This window comes from Pieris brassicae, chromosome 2 (assembly GCF_905147105.1).
Source record: "Pieris brassicae chromosome 2, ilPieBrab1.1, whole genome shotgun sequence".
In the NCBI taxonomy this organism is placed as follows: Eukaryota; Metazoa; Arthropoda; class Insecta; order Lepidoptera; family Pieridae; genus Pieris; species Pieris brassicae.
Genome location: NC_059666.1, coordinates 815615 through 839338, shown reverse-complemented (window position 1 = coordinate 839338; position 23724 = coordinate 815615). Strand labels below are relative to the sequence as shown.

Genomic DNA, 23724 nt, shown 5'->3' with positions numbered 1-23724 from the left:
TTCAGTTCAAGAACGATGATAACCGTTACTATTATTCGAATCGCATCGATTTTTCAACTCGATGACAGCTCGATCACCGATAGCGATATTTTTACTCTGTGCAAATAATAGGATGTTAATGCAATTGCAATAACGGAAAGCGGATGTGACCGCGTCTTCTGTCACAATTAATTTCCGGGTCCGTTGAAATTGGCGCGAAAACTGTCGCGGCGCGCGCCCGGCCGCCATGGCGGGAATTTTAATTACGGATCGTATCCCGAATAGCGATGTCGTCTTGTTTAAATTAAATATAAATTATACGCCTAGACGCTGTTCGTTTTGTAATGCGAATTGCTACTGTTGAATTAAATAACGTTTTTGGAATACGCAAAATGCGTCTTGAGATGTAAATTGAAATTGTTATGAACTGGCATTTAATTAAGAAAGGTTATAGGAAATTACTATCGAATGATACGAGAATACTAATTACGCTAACGTACAGCTGCTTCGATTATGTTCAACCTCCTTTTTTATTCTTGCCTACCAGTACCACTAATTATAAACATTAATTTTAAATGAATTCCATAACCATAGATATTTTGTTGTCTCTGTTTAAGTATTCCAAAAACAATAGAAGTGTACTCCATAACTTATAAAATATCAATAGATAAAAACGTAATTACAACAGACTTGCAACTTTGATAAAAAGATTAACTGTGACAGTTTGAAATATGGCCGCAGGAAAAAGTTCTCCATTGTTGGGACTTGGTTAATTCGGAAAGAAGCAGGGCACAGGTGCTCGGAGTCGTATTAATTTGCGTCTAATGTACGAGCCGCAGCTGGTTTTATACAGCGTATAGGGATTATGATGTCTGTCATAGTTTAGATTCTATTTGCTTTTAATTATATCGCCCGTTTTGTGTTATATTTGCGCGCGGATATTTTTGTTTGTCTTAAGTGCTCAAACTAAGTGAAAAAATTGAACACAAAACCTGTGTTAGCCGTCTCGTTAATGAAATCTGTAAAAAGTAGTGTTATTGAACACTTTCTTATGTTTAAAATCATTTCAATAAATTAAGGTTAGACTTACATTAAGGGGTTAGTTGTGGTCATGTTAACAAATTATTACAAATTAATATAAATTAAAAATATCGTTTATTAAAAAATAATTCAAGTATGTATACAGTATAGATTTTCCTATGTCTATTTTATTTTGAGGCAATGGTGTTAGCCATTATTTTGCGTGTAAATTTCGTGACGTTTTACACGCAATATAATTGCAATTGCTGTAATGATATTATGTATAAAATTTAAATCTTTTCGACGTCTGATTGTGTATACAATAAAATTGTTTGGTATACACCCATTCAGAGAAATCTTCGAACCAAATAAAGATAATCACTCGTTCGTACTCATAATTTGTTGCTTCTTAGAATGATAAGATAGATAAGGATAATGGCGGAATGAAATGTCAAACGGTGGGGCCGTCACTATGCAAATTCGCATCTTAATTACTGAGCCTATCTTAACTACGATCGCAGTACGTTTCTTTCGAAATTATGTTAATAGCAACAAATCTGGATTATTTAAAATTAATTCTTGGTATTTTTCTTGGCGTATAAGATGGTGAGATAGGCTTGTCATCGATACACGGTAATGCAACAAATTTGGAGTCAAATTAAGGCGATATTTTTACCTGAAGTCAGACTCTTCCATTAATTAATTATATATTAAAATAATATAACTAAACAATTAGTGGCAAAAGCTATTTTCCTTTACCGTTCGAGCGAATGTTAAATACGCACCTAAAGAGAAATTGGTGCATAGCCGAAGATCGAATCTACGACCTCAGGGATGGGAGTCGCACGCTGAAGCCACTACGCCAAAAATGCAATTAAGAATAAACTACGCGATAACGTCAGCTTTGTTAACTACTTTTTTAGTTGTCTATTGAATAATAATAATATGAAAATTAGTTATAGAATTTTACTTGGATTTTTTTTTAATTCTATTTGAGCATAATTTGTTGAAGACAAGAATTGCTTGTCAAAAAATCATTAATGAATAGGTACAGCCTTCGGTATTTATTTTTTATAAAAAATCGGAAATTATATTTGCAAACTTATTAATTTCATTGCTATTGTTGTTAATGCAAAACATTTGCTTATAAATCCCATTACTCGCCAGAAAGAAACATTACGCCAGGGGCATAAACAAAATAGAGTGACAGCAATTTGTCACCCCAATTCTCTGATTGTCAAAGGGTTGCCAGCGACAATCCGTCCGTGTAAAATCTAAGCTTTTGTCTATGGTGTCTGATCGGAAAAGTTAACTTGTAATCTCTGGTTGTTTTGTTATGGGGTTCTGGCATTACAGTGGGGATGACTGCCTCTTTGAAGTTAATCTTTAGAACATACAAGATATATATTTAGCTTGAGAAACTTTTATATTTTTCTTTATTAAATAATTATGTAAAACTAGTTAGTTATAGAATTCAAAAGTCTTCTATACATACATACGGCTCGCTCATCCGCTACTTTTAATTGTCCAGGGCTATCTCACTCTTACCACTTGACTCAACATTGACGAAAATATTGAAATATTTTACAACAATCTTCATACTAACCGTAACTTTATATATCACGCTCTTAATGAGGTTTATTTAAGTTTTCGTCTAGTTTGAGTATTATTACATTTTTGTGATTGCTTGTTTAACTTTTTCCCTTGCTTAAGTTCTAATTAAATTAAATTAAAAATTACTTTATTTGACTCACAAAAAAACATTACATTTTGAACTTACATTCTAAAGGTTGTAAACATACAATAGGCAACGAAACATTGAGATACAATTAATGTTATATATGTTTAAAACTTGTGGTGACATTTTTTGTATAATTTTACGCAAACAAGTTGTTTCAGAACTTAAATAAATAAATCAATACGTAAATAGTAGTTAGCTCTATTGTAATATTTGATTCAATTATAACTATGAAAGTTATATTTAAATTCGCAAACGCAATCAACTATATGTAGATAAAAACTCTTTGTTATAGTCGAAATTAATTTAAACTACAATTAATCAAATTTTCAATAAACACAGTGTTTACGGTTTCGACACTAAAATTAACAGCCATCACGGGTATTAAAGTCGTAAAAATTAAAATTCTAATTAAGACTAGACATTTATTACATAATCATGGTAGAGCAAGTCGTAAACTATGTTACTGCTTTAAAAATGATAATTTTACGAGGCGTTAAGATTTGAACATTACGATCAATTAAATATCCAATAGATTCTTATTAACTACAGAACATGAAAATACATTTATTAAATCCCATACATAACAATCAAATATACAGTATTTACAATTTTATCTCTCTCAATTTTATCTATCTTATAAGATCACACAGAAGTGTAACTTCTTAATTACCTTATTTTTCGAAAAATGATCTACTATATGCAACTTTACAGAAATTGGTTAAATAAAGTTTAATAAAAGGCTTTTATTATTAAAGACATGAATACAAATAATACAATTATTTGATTTTACCTTATTACTACTAAGATTATTACAGAATTTCATTAATTGTGATAGAATTATTACTATCATTGTTTTAGTTATTATATATTTTTGTTATTAATCGCTTCGAATCAACCGTGGTAGGGACAAGAAAAAGATGGCGCAGAACCGAAAAATGTGACGGTAATTTTTTTTTCGAACGCTGATAAAGAAGTTTGTTTCACTACAAAAAGAAAATTGAATTATTTTTTTAAATTTGTTTTCATTTTCTCTTAAATTTATGTTATTCCCAAGATTAGCTTCTAATCTAAAACGGAGCAATAATTCAAAACAACGCACTGATAAGGAACTTTCATTAACGGGAGGTTGAATTTAAAACCCGGCTTAAATGAGCTTTATTGGGGTCCACTCCACCTGTGTGTTTAGGAAACGGATTATTTTGCGAAATTTTCGTATGACATTGAACATTTTTAGGGTATTTTCTGTTACATTAAGTTTCAATACATACGGCGTTTATTAAGCAGGCATTCTGAATAGTTTATTGTCCAGTTTGATAAATATGGCTGTCTCTATCAATCAGCATATTTTCAATAGGGACAGAAAATCACGTCCCTTTTTTAATGTGTTTAATAAAAGTTAAACTGTTATAAAGCTTTACATATTGTATATATGTGTATGTGGAACAAATTATATGTGAAATTATTAAAAAAAATCAATTAAAACCTCCACAATCTGTTTGTTTGTATGTCTTAAACAGTGAGCGCCCGGGGCTTGTACCAGGGTAGCAGAGAGCGGCAGGAGCTAACCCCTTCTTTGATAAATGGCCAATTACGCAACCCTACTGTTAGCTTGTTGCCTATTTTGAATTGCTTTTTCGTTTAGATTAATATCTAAATAGGATAGATACGAATCCTATCTACGTTGTTTTTAAACGTAAATTCGGCTTTTGTTTTTCTTTCGCATTGTTCGCGTCTTTGTTGGAACGCCATTGTCCTAATTCTTGATTACGTATGTCTAGAATTCGTTGTGTTTTGTAAGTTTATACAAAAACATGTCTAATTTATGTGTTGATTAATGTCGCCGATAAAAATAATCGAAAATCGCATTAAGTCTTCGAATGTATGCTATTAATGTACGTCAGAATTACCTTGTACATATATATAATATGTCGAAACTTTCTTTCGACATATTATTTACTAATATTTTTGCATATTGTGAATATTAAGGTATACTAAACTGGTATTTTGACGCATTAAATAGTTTAAATTGGGACGGATATCAATTTAACTAAAATAACAAGTCCGAAAGTTGTATTAAAATATGTCCAAATTTATTGTATATCGAAATACAGATAAAACAAGTATTTTAACAACGTAGTACAAGTCATAACGACTAGATTCTGTGGCGATAGCCGTCCAGAGACAATAAATAAAGTTAAAAATTTAAGGGCCGACGCCATTAGAGTGCCTTAAAGATGGCATCGCGACGGCCTGCGTGAAATTGTTACTAGTTTATTGAGCTTCGAGGTATCTTCAGTCTAAAGATAACAGACTGGCTATAGACTATAGACTATTCTAAACGATTTGAAAGCGAATTGGATTCTCCTTGTTACATAGTATTTTACACAGAGTACGAGAAATTCAATAAATCAAATTTCAGTTCAAAGATACTTTATTTCTCAAAGAATTACATACACTTAGCAAGAAAAAATAAATTTTAAGTAGGTTAGTTGTACATCGTGTTGTAGAATTCTTAGAAATTAAGCTACATAAATTAAAAATATTACCCAGCAAATAAATAAAAACAAATCTGAGTGTAAATCAGTTTCTTTTAATAAAACTGCAATTGATAAATATTATTATCGTAAAAACAGGTAGGCGTAGTGATCTATCAACTGTTAATGTATTTATTAATGAATTCATAATAATTTAGTGATTCCATCACACTAATTGCCTAATAAAATTAATAAATTAACAAACTTATTCTTAAGAGATTCGTAACAGTTTATCGACAAACTTGACAGATGACATAATATATGACATAACGATTCTGCTTTATGACTTAAAACGCGGTTTTATAAATAAAAAATTTCAATTAATAAATATTCCAATTTCAAAAGTTCTCATTATGTGTTTGAGTGATGTGTTATGAAATGTCAAATCTTTTTAACGTGTCAGATAAACTTTGAATTTTAAATTCCGACTTGTCAAAACAACGAATTTAAAATTGGAATTCTAAACAAAACTGTGAAAAGCTAGGTACACACGACATAAAGCGCGGCGTACACAGGGTGTGTCGGGCAGCGTCCCGTCGCGATTCGCGCACATTTGTCAAATTAATGGCGCGCGAATCAGTTTTAAGGGCACCTGATGGCCATTGTGACGTCACAGCAATCCTTAAACATCCCATTCGTTATAATCATATAATTCTAAGCAATATTTGAAGACCAAGGGCTGTTTATTTCACAGTACACTGATGCCGTGTAACTGTTACGTGTAATTCATATGAACATTTAATTTAAAAAGAGCGTATTTTTTTAATAAATCAAATCGCTGACATTTGAAATGATACATGTCAACTTTCATTTTTGAGTTAGGAAATAATTCCTAGAGTTATCAAAAAGTTCTCGCGGCGGCCGCGGTGGCCGCATGGCGCTGCTGTTGCACTCATTAGCGGTCGACGAATTGCTACAGCTTTATGCTGTCCTAGTACTCGTATAAAGTATTTTATCTGATATTTGGTTTTTAGTAGCTTTCTAATTTTCGGATTTCAAGACATTTATTAAAATTCTGACTTAAAACTCCATTAAAACATAGAAGCGTTTTTATTTTATGTTTAAAATTCATTAAATCTAGTTATCTCATTAAGTAAAATAACGTAAAATTCGTCGGATTCAACGTACGCTTATATATTAAGTATAGTTTGAATTATCACGTTTCCATATTATATTAAATTCAGTACATCTGTTTGCACCTTAACCCCTTTAATTTGAGATAAATACGTTTTCTCGCAGTCAGCGCAATATGGCGCCACATTTTGGTGATACCAAAGCACGTAATTCGCGAGTGTTTTCACTAAATAAGCGGGAAAATCAGAAAAAATATTTCCAGTTATTCCTTTTTAATGATTGTACGTTTTTATCGAAATTTATAGGTTTTACCAAGGAATAATTTATAATATAATAAGTAGGTAATTGCATGAATAGCCCTGGTGTGTGAGAATGTAAATAATTATATATATGTATATGTTCTTGTAAACAGTTACAGAAAAAAACTATTGCAACATATCTAGAAAGTCTATTATTGCAAGTATTGAGACACTGTCATTCACAAGAAGGGCAAACGCGAGTGTTGCCATAAAACAGATCCGTTTCGCCCAATCGTCACCCTTGCCCTTATTAGTGAAGCACCATATGCCGACAACTCGATAGTGCTGTAATTATCGACAACAGTTGTTTGACCCTTGTAACCACGGCTCGATGTCAATAAGTTTGGAAATGTCATTAATTTATGATATAAAGTTAGCGCTACCAAAATTAGTTCTACTATTTCTAAGTGGGTGATGAAATTACAACATATGTATAGTAACATATATTATTATTTATTTTAAGGTAAACAAATTTTATCTATTACTTCCAAGTTGTGTGTAACATTATTATGTATACTCTTAAAAACGTAATTCATATCAATAGAATCAGTCGGTCTTCCATGGGATACTATTTTGGTTTATATTCTGTAGTTTTTCAAAATTCATGATAAATTATTAAGCTACAATGCTCGAATCTTCTAGAACAACAGTGTATTGTTAAGTCATCAAAATCACCAATAAAATACCTCTGTCTCACGTACAATACGTAATCCCTGAGTCCCGGGGGCGATAAATATTTTTCATGAATCGAGCGCGGGCGACGCATAGAAACTGCCCTAAATCAGACAATTATTAGCGCTCAATTATAGTCCCGGGATCAAAACAATTGCCCTACGAATCCAAGGTTCCGACATAACTTATGGAATATTTACGTCGATATCAGTACAGCAAATTACAATAGCGTCTTAAGTTTATCCATAGGTACATACACATCTATATTCTTAACGTAACGAATATAGCAGGTTTAACAATCAAATAACTTTTATTTACTTATTCACAAAAATAAATAAGTACGTGGAGGAGTTGTTCGGATCAATACCAGCTGAGTTTCATCATCGGACGTCAAGGCAGAATACAAAATACCATCCGTATCACCTCGAAGTTCGTCGTTCCATAACTGAGCGTTTTCTAAGGCAGTTTTTGCCGTTCACCATCGTTATGTGGAGGAACCAGGTGCCGCGGTGAAGGGTTTCCGAACCAATTCCACTTAGGGTCCTGTAAAAATAATCAAAAACACTTATCTTTTAAACAGACCATTGTCTATTAAGACATTCATAGCCAACGTCCATTTAATCAAACAAACCATCCATCCACAGTGGATTTGTTACATATCGAGAGATCTACTCAATTTATTCACCCTTTATTGTCCGGCTCACGAAGCAAATCTTTTAGATTTATTGCCGGCACTTTAATAGTTTCCTACTAAACAACTTTGTACCCTACTCATCAAAACTTTTGGTTTAAACTGTCAACTGCACCACAAATACTAGACTAACTAACATGTTTTAAAAAATAAAATATATCTGGGTTAGTGAAAGAATGGGCCTGCTTGGGTTTTTTCATTACACAAGAAAAAACTTCTTTAACCGTATATATTAAAGCTTGATAGGAAAAAAGAAAAAACTTTATTATACATAATAGTTCAGGGTGTGCCTGATATCGTAGGATCGATCCCCGGCTATGCACCAATAGACTTGATTGGGATTCGTTCGAACACTGAAGGAGAACTTCATAAGGAAACCGGCCTTGCCTTAGACCCAAAAAGTCGATGTGTCAAGTACTGCTGAACACAGGACTATTAGATTCACAGATAATCTTGAAACAGATACAGAAACCTAGCCCCAAAAAGGTAGTATTTATGGAGATATTTATTGTATATATAATAAAAAGGACATTTAGTTAAAAATACTAGCGTTTGTGTCTCAGGAAGCTAGTCACAGCTAGTTGACATAATAGTTTCTAAAGAACACTTACATTTTATAATAATACAATACCCAATAAAAAAATCCTTTTAAGCATAGTTTGTGTTTAAGATTATTAGTAAAAAAAACCTTCTAAAATAAACAGCAGCCAAACTACAACGATTGTACCATGTTGACATATTCCATACATTTTCTCACAAATGCCTCAGAATTTCGTCAATAACCTACAATATCCGGATACGGGGGACAAAAACAACTAATAATGAAATATGCCTCACAACCGCTGACCGTACTTTCTAATACGTCGTAAATTTTTATTGTTCCGTTTGTTTTCCTCAACGTTTCACAATACGTTCTGACTTTTCATTTTGGGTATAACGAAACGTCATATCGATCTGTCATTTCAAACAAAGGGAATTATCAAAAGCGGTCAAGAGTGAAGTTAGGAAAAACACCATACCTTTTTGTCACACATATAAGTATATGTGTACTATAAATAGATATACATAACTTATTAGGATCGGTTAATATATTATACAAATAACATGACCTGTAAAATATATATAATTGCACAGATACTAATTGATCTATGGCAAAAGATTATAGAGCATCCATAGACAATCAAGAGGTGACCATAACGCGCACCTAGCTCAGTCTTTGATTATTACTATGTGATTCCCCCAAATAGGAAAAGTTAAGTGTGTCATTTAACGGGCTCGACACGTTCTTAGGGGTCCCCAGGCATATACAGAGCTAATTTAAAATATAATAATATCGTCTTATTACTTTCAATGGCATTGGATAGTATACCTAATCTGGCAATCTTGTCTTTGCTTTTATTGGAGATAAAATTATACAGCAATTATAAATGTACACTTATGCATCGGTAAATAATAATACAGTGATTGTACTACAATAATTAATTATCAAGCAAACTATGTTCTTGACAGCTGTCATGTGTCAGTTTAAATCGGGATGTTTTTGTTTTGATTACATACATTTTTTAATAATTAAAATATTGCTATTAAAATCTCTTCAAGACAACTTCCATATAAAAAGTTATTCTGTTTGTAAATCACGCATAATCACAGATTAGAGTAAAAAACCGCCTTCACCGGGGAAGGCGAGGACCTTTACTTCGCACTTCGCTCACTCCAGTGAGCTTCCGTCCTGCCCTTCAGGCGATTGACCACCCCGCGACGGCCCAAGCCGAGGTTCGAGTCTCACAGGAGACGCCCTTGCGCTAGCCGCGGGATAAAACGCCATTCTGGCCGAGCTACGCTCGCCAAAACAGCCCGAGCTGAGCTGTAAAGGCCCTTAAGGCCAACAGCTAGATTCCTTTAAAAAAAAAACACGCATAAAAATAGTTAAAATATTACAACAGATAAAGGTGTAATTAATAGTTAAAATAAACCAACTAATTACAACACTGTGTAAAGCATAATTTAGTTTGTCATTTAATTAATTATAAAGGTTTAAAAATTTGTTTTATTTATCAATTACAACGAATAACTTACCAGGAGTGTATAATTTAGGCAGAGGTAACTGAAATTTAATTCCAACAAAGTTTTTAGATTTTAATCACCTAAGAGGAAATTAAATAAGAGGGAAAACGGAGCGTCCGTGACGTGAAATTAGAATTGTTTCATTTGTTAATTAAAGACGACGGAAAATCGGGCTGATATAAGAAAAAAGTACTCATCAAGTTAATCAAATAAGTTATTAAACAAAAGTTACTTATTATTATTACGCAAAACACGAAACATACAATCAATGTAATACTTAAATGATTGTAATCAAATAGATGAGACCTAGAAACGAAATATGACGCAGTCATACGCGTTGGACATTTTCAAGTCCATGGACCTTTCGCCTTTTAGAAACCTTGTCTTAATTTATCTGGTATTATTAGCTGTATTCCTATCATTAAATATTTACAGTGTTTATTTGCGGATGAATGAGACTTCAACTCTAAGCGTCCCGAGAGTTGTGTGCTGTGTTATTGCATACTACTCGACTGTCCTACTTGTGGTGTATGTGATGTTGGGATACTATGTAGGACAGGTTTCAATTGTTTCTGTACACAAATATTTAGTTATTAGTTATGTACTGGATGTAATCCCCTCAAATTGTATTTCCATTATAATTTTTTGTTATATACACTATCGGTCTTTTGTGAACACCTGTGTCTTGAAATCACGAACTTAATGAGAGTGGCACATAAGGCTCATTGCTTAATGTTATATGTATTATAGGAATGATGTTTAAATATATATAACAATAATATTAAAATAGTTGTAAAATTAGCCATTAGTGTAGCGAACACGATAACAATCCTCTTAACGCCTTAATCTCACAACAATTACACTAATTTGCATAAAAAATAAATGAATCAACACTCGGATCCATTTTTGACCTAACCCTTCCACTACATTGGCCATTAAAGCATCTCGCATGATTTATTACCAAACTATTGTGAATTTTAAAATGTACGCAGATGCTGAATTTGCGTATCTTTTTTATTTTTAATGACTAAAATTGATCACTTTAACTAATTGTGGCTTAAGGTGTATATAAGGATTAGGAATACATAAGGTTGGCTTCGTTTTTAGTTAAATTTTTAACTTAAATCAGTTTCGCTGTGAATTTAACTGATTTGTACTAACAGCATGATTGCGGTGCATACTTAAACTTATTTATGGACTGTGTATCGCGTTTGAATTTCGAATCACTTCGCACAAGTAAAAAGGTTATATGCTATTCCAATTTTAAATTTCGTATCATTTCGCATGACTAGCGGGGTTAAAATTTATTCCAATTCCAAATTTCGTACTTAGCACAAGCAGTAAGGTTCCCCCCCCCCCCCACCCCCACCATCTTTCCATTCGCCCATCAACCCACGACCAGAGCCAGTCGGAAACAATAAGTGATTCGTCATAAATTAACAAATACACAACCCTCAGTTCGTAAAATATTTAATTACGAACTCGCAAAATCTAATAACACGACAATAAATCTCACGTCACGCGTCATATTGTAAGAATAACAATTACAACCCCGTCCCAAGGGCCAAAGTCGGGACCTGTGGAGTTAATGAACTAATCGCGATATTAACGATACATTACTGCCAGACTGCTGTAATTACGTAAGGGTCTCTCTTGTTTTGACCCGGAGGGTTAGATCATAATTTTATGACGCCATTTCATAGTTCCGCGGAATGGCTGGACAGAATCTTTGAGATCATTATACTCTGTGCATAGAAATCAAATCGATAAAGATATACTTCACCTACTAGTATACCCGTGTCAGTTTTAATATTTAACAATTATAAGTATTTTAATTTGTTCTTAACTAATACAAAAATACAATTAATTTTTAACCTCCTTCGTTTTGTATTTATTGAAAAAACTGGCAATGACAAATTCACACTACACAAACGGTGGTAACCCACTTGCAAGCCCTCTGATATTGAGAGTGTCAAAGGCTGAGGAACATAAAGGTGAAGCGAAAGGAAGACAATTTAGCAGGTGGATAGACCAGATTAAGGAGACAGCATGTGTTACGTGGCATAAAGTGGCACAGTGCAGACAGGAATGGCGGGGCCTAGGAATAAATGATTATTTATATATTTAGCAGTATCTGAAATAAACGGTTTTTATTATTGGCAGAAGTAGTTAGGCGAGCGTCCTGCCCGTTTGCCGCTGTATCTATAATATATCAACAGTTCTAGCAAAACCCTTTATTTTCCTGTACTAATTACTGTCTTCTTGTTTCAGGTTTATAAACGCGAGACGTAGGATAGTCCAGCCAATGATCGACCAGTCAAATAGAGCAGGTAAAATTTTTCTTATACGAATAACTTTGCCTTTAAATCACCATGCGTTACACCTGCTATGCAGATGTTTGAGGTGTCTATTTTAGCTTTTCAATTTAAATTAACGCATCCCTGATACACCTGGCATGGCAAGTGAAAAGCATTAAATGCAAAATTTTAATATGGTAGTGATGAGTTGCAAAATATTTTTGATTTTGACAGTTACAGCTCGTGGTCGACTCTGTAAGTCACCTTGTTCTAGGCCGCTGACTTTGTATCTGTTTCCGTGAACTATGAGCAGTGTTGGCATTGTGGCTTCACCCTGCGACTCATACCTGAGGTGGTAGGTTCGGTCCTCGGCTGTGCACCAATGGACTCTATGTCTATGTGCGCATTTAACATTTGCTTGAACATCGTGAAGAAAGTCGACAGCTTGTATCAGGCACAGGACAAATGATTATGAAACATACAGAAATCTGAGGCCCAGATCTAAAAAGGTTCTAGCATTGTGGTTTTCTTCCGCGCTCTTTGCCTCACACGTAGTCGATTTCGAGTCGTAGGCGTTTAGTTTGAGGACGTATAATACGTAGACTCGTTATTATAGGAATCACTACCTACTGGACATTACGTAGTAACTTAACAGGTCTTTCAAAATTCTACTCAATGTATCATCAGTGCTTTGAAGGGATAGGTTTTTAAAGATTCAAGTCCCAAGAGGACAAGTGCATCATGCATACTGTATGAAGGTCCGGTCAAGTCAATTCACTTCAAAGGGTGGACGTGAGTCAATTTATTGATGCGGCACTTAGAGTGAACCACAAATTTGGACGCAATAAATAATTTTTTTGAGAAAGTTTTGTTCATATCGAAATGTTTTTAAGGAAATGCTGGAGTTTGTGAGAAATGTCTTTAGAAACAAAGCTATATAAGCAAAAGCTTTTGTTTAGAGCTTTATACGTAAACGAAGATATTTTACAGTTTGATCCAAATAAGTAAGTTCAGTAAAATATATTTTAAAGCAACGTCCTCTTGGGAGTGAGCTGCTCTGTACGCGGGAGCTGCATTCGCTAATGTATAGATGAGTTTGCTGACGGTACTTTCATACAGTATGCAGCACGACGTAAGAAATGACCATTTGAACACTATTTCTTTCCTAACTGTACTAGTGCTGCTCCATAGTACGATAGATCGATTTTAATGTTCAATATCTTTCATTGGATAATTGAATTAACTACGTTTATAATTTTTTGACATATGACATATGGACGTACCATTTGCGGTTTTTAATAAACACCTTCATAGAAAATCTTGAATCAATTTATCTCGCAAACTTAAGTTGGATAAATTATATGAAATATTCTATGTCGAACCAGCTGCCCACTGAAGTATTTCCGAACCAATTCGACTTAGGGTTTTCAAGAAAAGAGCATACCAATTCTCAAAAGGCCGGCAGCGTGCTTGACTTCTGCCAGTGTGTGTCCATAGGCGGCTGTATCACTTAACATCAGGTGAGTCTCCTGCCCGTTTGCCTCTTGTAAAAAACACATTTCTACATACACTTTAAGCAATTAATTATTAATAAATAGTCTATGTTAGTACATAGCACACTTCTAATCCTTTTTTGGTTTTGATCAATAAACTTTTAAATAAATAAATGGGTACATTAAAATACCTAATATTTATATCGATAATAGACCACCACTAGCACTTTATCGCGACACATCTGCCGGAGTGAAATAATGAGTAGATTACTGGCACGGACGGGCGCAGTGCAATTGTCACAAATTACTTCGTAGATACCTCTTGCTGAATCTTTAGTATCTTTTAAGGAAATTTAAATGCATTTTGTCTTTTAATTTAAAGCTATGTTGATGCAGCTTCCGCGTGCTACTCATACATGAGGTCGTAGGTTTCCGAACCTTTATCGATCACCGGTGATACACCAACCTACGGTGAAAGGATACATCGTTAGGAACTTAGATAAACAGATACAGAAAACTGAGGCCCAAACCTAAGCTAGTTGTAGCACCATTGATAAGTTAACACTAAGCGCACATTTTTTAAACAGATGTTGCGAGAATACATACACACATAAATCTAAACTCATTTTACTAGAAAACCTCTTCGCCTCTTTCTATTGCGTTTTCGCTATGAGGAAAAGAGACAAAAACTTATAACTGAGTTGGTATACATAATAATAATGAATACAAAACATACTTTGTATTATGAATTGTCGAACTCAGAGTCATATAAATCTAACTTTTAATAACTAACTTCTAAATAGCTTAGGGCAAAAGATCAAATACATGTCCCCATTCATTCGCTATATTATTCCTGTCCCGAAATCTACCCATATTAAAAAAAATAACTAAACCTATTTTAATGAAACCTGGACAGTATAATTCCGAGTATTTTGTATGTACTATACACATACATACATTCGTTTACTTGCAATCAGCTAAAAATTCATATATTTGCACGTCATCTTAAACATACATTTACAAAATTAAGCAACAGTTTATCGCGGCAACCTTAGTATAAAAAAATAACCTACCAAGGGTAAAGTAGATGTGCATAAATAAACAAAAACTCTTAAAAATCTTAATGAAACCCTCTTTTTATTTTATAAATTGATTCCTATCAGAATCATTATCGGAATTGCGACCATACGTCATTACGTCACACGAAGACAAAAGCATCTAATCCCCGAATAGGCAAGAATGTCCGAGATGGGGCGAATTGTTCGCGTGATGGATGGCCGCGGATGGGTCAACGAATTCGTACATTATTCTTTTTACCCTTCTTTTCTCGGCCTTTTTGTGTCCTCTTTGTAGTGTAGGGATGTTTTTAACGTTATAAATAAGCCCATTTGGCTTTAGCGAAGGTTTTTGTCGAATTTTATATTATTTAACAACGTAGTCAAACCGAAAAAAATAATGAATGAACCACGCACACTGAAAAGTACGCGAAACGTCGGGAAAAATTAAAATCTAGAATTATGTAAATAACTATAAGTTTTAATAATAATACATAGATGTAATCCGTTCAAAAAGTGTTTTTCTTAATGTGTAAAAGCTATTTTAACAAAAGTATTTAACAAAAGTTTACCCGATCTGTAATAAGGATTGTAAGGTTTTGGTGTTGATCGATATATGAAATCGGATTTTCTGCATGCTGGACTGGTTATCTCCGCATTTTCACGATGAGGACTATTTTCACGCGTACATTAAACTGTTGGAAACATAAACCTTCAATATCTCCATTGTAATATCAAACAACAATTCAAATTCGCGACATGCAAGATGATTCCGCAGACCTGTCACATGGTTTTTCCAAAGGCAAAGTGCCTTTATAGTTTGGGAGAATTTTAGTTCATAAGTTTTGACGACAATTATAAATAACGTAAATATTCTTTTAATGATAATTAATATGACATTTGCATGCCTATTTTCATATGGCTGAGTATGCTTTTATTTATGAGCTTAAACTTATACAAGAACGAAGATTCGGACTGAAAGCCAGATTTGTCAACTTACAATTAAATTTCAACCATAACGGTTATTTTACTATAAACACTCCATTAATAAAAAAATACTCCCGCAAATCCATTATATCGCCATCAGTGTCAGGCAAGAGATATTAAATTTATTACAAGAGCACAAATTGCCCACTTGCCCAATTGCCTATTGATAGGCAGCCATTAATGACACGTCAGCATATTACAATACTCGACTGATCGACTGATTTTCCATCAATAAACCTACTTTGCCTGACCGGTGATTTTTATTACGGGGTATTATTTTTTATAGTCACAAGTTTAATACTTTTACAGTAACAGGAGTATCCGATTTTAAATATAGAAATATAATCGAACTTCCGGTTATCAAAACATTCTATTTTCAAAACACCTAACGTCCAAAATAGCAACAGACCAATTCTTTAAATTCGACAAACGATCAAGCTGAAAAAGCCATCACAACTTCCTTTAAAATTGCTCACGGGCCATAAAGTCTAGTGTTTGCTAACAGGAAGCTAACTTTCGTTGGAAAATAGAAAAACGCGGACAACGGAAAATTGTTTTGGCAATCGCTCGAGAAAACGACCACCGCATTTCCTGCGGTCAGCTTATGTATTCCCGGTCCGTTCCAACTGCCAAGGGAGGGTTTTTTCCTTTAGTTTTCGCTTAAAAGGGGCTTGTCAAATTCGAATGACTAAATGGAATCGGCACAGCCTTATTTTTGCCGCTCCAATAATTCAACTATGCGGGGAAATGGCGCCGATTTCTAAAAGTCTGCACTGTTCTTTAAAACTCTCACATTTGTCGTCCCTAATACGATCTTAATACGATCTCAATACGATCTTAGTACTAGTTTAATGACGAGTTATTAATTAGTTGAGACCGGCAGTTTGTTAATAAATAAATAATAATCTATATGAGACGAATAATTATAGATCCAGCTACATATACTCTTTCAAGTGATGCATGTCGGTAGCGGAAACAATAACGGGTCCCCTGGGAGAGGGCGCTACCAGGAAACTATGATTTAGTGGGCGATAATCTACGTCCTTCACGTGTTATTGCGAAATGCTTCCACGGTGCCCTGCTAGGTTGATTTTTTATTTTACTTATGTTCTATTAAAATAATATTCTAACGACATTAAGAGACTACACATATTTGGTTGGAAAAACCGGTAGTCGTAAGAGTCGTTGACGTTATTAAGTACCTAGTACGTACTTGGTTAATATAACAGGTATGTTGTTTTAACCGATGTCGTCGTAAACGGTTTTACTGGACGACAAAGCACGACCAGGTTTTCAACAAGAAAAAGACCTTGATTTACGAAATCAATCTACGAGCTCTGTGACACACAATGACAATGGCAGACAATACCAGCACCATTGCTCGGAATGTATTTTTAAATATAAATATAACGTCTTGGCGCGTGTAACGTATATCTAACGTTAAATGATGTGAGTATTTTTAACTTTCAGTTACTTGCGCCAATAAGCGTATTACCATTATTAAAATGTTATCGTTGATAGTTGGTAGTTTATAAAAACTCAATCCCACAAAGCAAACGGAAACAACTGATAGTTTATAAAAACTATTTTGTTTTTCGTAGTAAAGAAAACCAAGCAAGCATGAACCGTTTATCAAGCAGTGTGGGGTGTAGGAAAAACGTTAATAAGTTTCTTTATTCGTAACTAGCTTTAAAAGTAATGTTTTATATGGTCTATTTTGATGCGGAATAAAACGGTCAGTATGAATTAAAAAAAATCTAACACTAACAAAACGCATAGCGCATCACTACAAACTAAACAATCCTACGTTTTCATTGTCTATTGATAGTTTAAGCATGGTTTTTTCAACAAGTTTCAATATTTGGCTGCAATTGAAACTGTCGAGTAAAGATTTTTTTTAAACGTTTATAAAATAAAAATAATAGGAGGCAGGAGGCTCACCTGATGTTAAGTGATACCACCGCCCATGGACACTCAATTGCCGCAACGCATTTACGAGCTTAAGAATTGGTACGCGATAAATTCCTCACAATATTCACCATACTTCAATAACGTCATTTTGAAACCGCTGTTGTAGTTACAGTATAAATGTGCATTAATTATAACATTTTCTAGTATGATAATAAAGATCAAACTTTATTTGAACAACTACAGCCAGAAATACATTTAATTATAAGTTCCAATACCATATCGGATCGATATACGTTTTATTGAAGCAAAAACGCTCCAACTCGGTTACATATAAGTTATTAATTATTCACGCGAATCATAGGCGTGTAATTAAAGCAAAAAAATGCATTCAACTGTGTAGATTTCCATATAAAGAAATAGTTATTTAACATTTTTAAATATAGTCAATTGTCAACAACAAAAAAAGAAGTTTTACAATTTAAAAAAGAAGCGCCATTTTATATTTCGAATGCAAAGAGAGGCGCGCTCAAGCGATCTGTCATCGTCAAATTAAAAAATCGGATACACGTAATGAACAATGTTAGTCTATAACTTTATTCTCCTCTCAAGTATTTTCAAGTAATTCGAAACGACATTGCGCTCTCGTGTTTGCGAGCTCAGAGCAATGGCGCGTGCCACCATAAAGACCCCACGACGGCGGAAATCGGCGTCAATAATGGACGAACACCATTAGTTTACGATTGATAATCCCCGAGGATATATTGCTTGCGGAAGCCATAACAGTTTTGTGGTAAAATTGAGCGAATTCCTACAGACTTGACAATTGTGAACGTTTTTTTGTCAGAATGTGTAATGTCAGCTTTATTACTTTCGGGGTTATTAATTGCATGCAAATTGCGTGTAACGAAAGTTGGGAGGAATAGTCAAGCTATCCGTTAACTTAGCTACGGACAGGCTTAATTTAAATTGGAATTAGCAAATGTCAACGAAATCCATACGCTATATCTTTCCCTAACACTGAAACAGGACCTTCATTAACCTTAAAACATTTATTAGTAAATTTTCTCCTAGCTATGAAGTTAGCAGTCCTAGAACAATGACAAACGGAATTTCAAAACGACCTAACCATAGAAATGGAACTTCTATCAATAAATATGTCAACACCAGGCCTAATTAACCGTTCAGTGTTCTATCCTGCAGTGTTCCCGCACGCGGGTCCCAGTGGTGCATACAGCCCGGAAGCGACCATGGGGTACATGATGGACGGCCAGCAGATGATGCACAGGCCGCCCACGGACCCCGCCTTCCACCACGGCTACGCGCAGTATCCCGCCGAGTATTACGGCCATCATCTTTAATGCAACTTGTACATGTAAGTAGTCTTTTCCATTTATTTAAATATAAAATAAAATCACAAGTTAATGTATTTTTGACGATGATGTATACCATTGGGTAAGGTAAATATTGAATTAAGTTTAAAAGTCAATAAATAATTTATTTTTTGTGTCGAAAGGACTTTAATGAGGTTCAGAATTTCAGTTGTAACAGACCAAAGTCGAATCTCCAAGGCTTCATAGTTCATGAAAGACTTATTTAAATTAAATAATTTTTTCTCCATTTCAGATATGAATAACGTACACAATATAGGGCCTTAGTTAAAGGCCGATAAGTGTCCCAAAATAAGGCCCCTACTAATCTCGCGTCTCGGTAAGAAGCGTTCGTGCGACTGGACGCATCCCCACCAGGCGAATGAGCGACTGCGCGTCTCATCTACCAGTCGCGAAGCGCCGCGATGCGTCCGTGCGACCGGACAGGCACGTGATACGAACAAACAGGAGAACGATGCTATGTACATAAAGCTATACGTTTTGTAATATTTGAAACAGTATACGATCTCCTAAATTAAGATTCTCTAATGTTAAAATTAATGTAAATTATCGAAGTGACATTGTGGACGCTGTATTATACGACTGGTGCAATCACCTATTATAAATATTATAAAATCGGTGTTATCACTCGGAACAATAGGAGCAAGTTGATGAATGTAACAATAAACGGTTTGATAGTTATCGTATAAATATTTATAGCTAATTGTGTATTGTTATTACGTAAATATAAATAAATAATTGAATAGTAAGTAACTATCACAAGTGCTGGGCTCGCTGGAAGGACTTTTGTAAGAGCTGTGTAGTTGTATTTAGCATTTCTGTTTATAATTTGTTATGCGAGGATTCGGATATCCGCGACCGTTTTTATAACGCACGGTCGCTCGTGCGTTCGGGTCCTAAGCAATTTGGGAGCAACTGTCGAGTTGAAATTTCAGTTTTTGGTTTTCCTACTTATTTATAAAGCTCAATTTAACGTCAATTTTCTTCGCAATTTTGCTTTACAGGTGACATACATATCTTTGAATTAACTATATATTATATTACGATTAGTAACATAGTTTCACCTTGCCTTGGTGTTCAGTAATAGCACAATTTGTAACCCATGTATACGATGAAATAAATATTTTACACTGTTGAAACAATGAGATTTTAGCTATATTTTGTCTTGATAATAAATTGCCTTAAACACGGATTTGATTCACGAGTATAAGTGACCGGTCCTTTGAATCGCATCAGAATATGTTAAGTCAACTGAAGATATTCCACCGCACCAATGAGAAACATATTTTGAAGCGATTTAATTAAACTGTCTCGTACATTGGTCTTATAGTTTCATGTTTTACATTATGTATATCTTTGAAAGCATTGAAATACAAGAATCATATACTTACTGGATCGTGTTTTTTGTGTATTTAAAGTAAATTAAAACGGCTAACGTTGCAAAAGTCAAAATAAGCCAGAAGTTTTGCCGGTAACTAGGATATTATATGTCAGAAGTTTATCTAATCCAGTACATAAGTACCAGGATGTCATAACTGTCAGAAGTTTATGCTGCGTATACGATTCTTTATGTTCAAATTCTAATAAAGTCGATAGTATACTATAAGGTGACGACCACGAAAGTAATTTTAAATGGTAATTTCTCGTTACCAGCCTTAGCGATGTATACGAATGGGAGCTTTTGAAATTTGACAGAATTTCGATAAAAAAAAAATTTGATCCTAGCCGCGGTTTTTGATAGCTATAGTTATCCGGAAACAAGCTTTATTCTATTATTTAACGTTGTGACATGATTGATTCATAGTTCAAATGACTTCTATAAGCCCTACTGGAAACTACTGTTTCAAGAATAAAAAGTATCAAGTCGGTATGTCAATTTTGATGGTTTTTACATTTTCTACATTAGCGTCATCCTTTAGGTTCCAACACCCCTGTCGATCCCTCTTATTCACAAAGTGTCTTCAACTGTTTTAACAAGAGCTTCTCTTTCAGTCACATTGTCATTATCGTGTGATGGAAAGGGACACGGAATTCGTTAAAATCCTGTAAGAATTATTGTGAATAATCGGGATATGTAATCCATAACATTTGAATTTGAAACAATGACGTCACACCAAATCAATATTATATTCGTTATACACTGTAAATATATTGTATTAAATATTTTTGTATAAAATGTTTCGTTTCATGAAATTTCAGTATTAATCGGATTTCGGTTCTATAAAAACATCCCCAATTTGTTACAATTTTATTGTTAAAATTCATCGCGTGTAATATATTTTATTAAGAAAAGTCTTAAATAGTAGTTATTAGATTAATGTATTAATTGAAGAAATTTATTTTGATTTTTCTCTAAAATATGTATTATACACAACTAATATGCATTCTGCTAAACACTGTACGGGCGTAAACAGTATTTATGTAAAACCTACCTAATTAGGTAGTCTGTAGCTAAAAAAGGATTTTTCTTTTACTCTTTTTTTCATTAAGTACAGTTTAAATTTGTGTCAAAGATAGCCCTGTACAGTCTGTCTATTAGAATGTATAAGTTATTAATTATACATAATGAGTTTGGGAGCCATGCGGTCTGTAAATATAGTATTACATTGCGCGTCTGTCAGCGAAGAAAAACCTGTATAATTTTCACATTGCAACCGATCAACACGAAATAGTTTTTTTGTTTATATAATAATAAGGTCATACTAACACGCTGATGAGACGTTTTCAAGAGAAATGTCAGCATTATGAATGCTACGAATTGTGTAAAAAATATTAAAAACCTAAAAAAAAGTTTTGTATTTTATTTCCATGATTTTATCCCTAATTAAGAGTAGTTACGATGGATTAAGTTAGTAAACAAAACCTTTTTAAAATATGAAAAACTTAAAAGTCTTATCAGTCGGCAGCTCATGAGCATCGTGGTCAGCGAGGAAACATCTGGAGCTGACTCGGTTTCCGCTGGTCCAACACCTCTCTTACAGAGTACAGTTTTAAGGGCGATGAGTCTCACTTGATCGGTCCATCTGTTGGGGAACGCCCTTCTGGGTTACCAACTACGATCAGTTCCTCCAAGTTCTCATCGCCTGTGTGCATTTCCGTAATAAAATACAATTACGGTTATTTATTATTTAAAAAACTCTGTCTAGTCAAATAGAGTTAAAACCAGTAGCCAATAAACTCTCGGCTTAATTAATAAAACAAAAAATATTAACACAGAAACAATAGAATGTTTAGAGAGCTACGGCGTAGATACGAGCGCTACGCCGTAGCGCGGGCGTGGCATCGAAAATGGCGGCCGACAGTGAGTAATGGCACGTTGCGACGGGTCCAGTGACGCGTACTACAAGGGCTGCCAATATAAGAGTTATATTTATTATTTAAAATAAACACATATACGAGAATGAAAATTGAAATGCATAATTCTTACTAAGTACTGTCATTAATTATAGTAGTATACAGACACTTTTATTGACAATTATGGATTGTAGGAGTGTATCTTACTAATAATTGTTCCCTTTTAAAGGAAATCTAAAGACCTTAAAGAAGAAAATTACTCTTTATAATACCTACGATACTGTGCTATTTTATTCCTTCAGATCTACCTATGCAACAGGTTCGATGACTGGCTAAGAGATATTTTAAAACTGATACAATTGGTATGTTACTTTCGAAATGGGCGCTTCGATGTTTTCGCAATTTGTCAAATTCCTTGCAAAATAATTTTCAAGTTGCCAACCCTAGTTTTTTCCTTCGTAGCTGTAAGCAACGCACCGATTGTATCGCTCGCGGATGCTCCGAGCGGCCCATTTGTCAACCTTAGCCCCCTACACCCCTACACCCGCAAAGAAACTCGGATACTTGTGATATCTACCTCGTAGTTCTATTATTCTGGTTCTTAGATGTACCAGGATAAAAAGTAAACTAGCTGCCCTTAACTGAAAAAAAAAACTATCGTTATGGGTACGATTTGAAATACACTGAAGTGTTTCTGAAGCTGGTTCCACATAGCATTGGTGCACGGCAAAAACTGCCTTAGAAAACGCCCAATTGTGGAACGACGCACGTCGATGTGATACGGGCTGTATTTTGTATTCTGCCTTGACGTCCGCTGACGTCCACCATACACACTCTACGTACTCACTCGTTGTGCGTAAAGCCCTGGCTATAGCCAGCCTAGATCCTGCCAGAAGCTCAGAATTGTCCTGGGCATTTCAAAGGTTTCAGTGAGCGACCACTGTTCCGAGGAAAATGAAGAACAATATTTTTTTCCCTGTTCACTTCATTCTAATGACGGCTAATCAAATGATCAATATCAATTCAGAATGCTTTAATGAAAGCTTCTTCGATAAATCATAATTATAATAATCAATTACCAAAATATGACCGTGAACATAAGCACAAATAAGCTTTAATTTATAGGATTTTGAATATAACGGCTCTTTTACAATGACAACTGAAAGTTATCATTTTAACGACTTAATTCACGCAGAAAATACCGTACATGGCTTTAATAAGTTTT

At 34.2% G+C, this 23724-nt stretch overlaps 1 protein-coding gene across 6 annotated transcripts in view; it reads left to right on the top strand.

The window, feature by feature from the left end:
- The window catches only part of LOC123718865 (homeobox protein homothorax), a 222941-nt gene extending 200961 nt beyond the window's left edge, over positions 1 to 21980 (top strand). For 4 of the 6 annotated variants that reach the window (XM_045675850.1, XM_045675842.1, XM_045675814.1 and 1 more), the window contains exons 12-14: positions 12346 to 12404; positions 19003 to 19189; positions 19441 to 21980. In XM_045675850.1, coding sequence (XP_045531806.1) covers positions 12346 to 12404; positions 19003 to 19175 — 232 coding nt within the window. In that variant the 3' untranslated portion in view covers positions 19176 to 19189; positions 19441 to 21980. The remainder of the gene's footprint in view (positions 1 to 12345; positions 12405 to 19002; positions 19190 to 19440) is intronic. The other 2 variants (XM_045675832.1, XM_045675823.1) reach the window with 1 other exon arrangement.
- The last annotated feature ends 1744 nt before the right edge of the window (positions 21981 to 23724 follow it).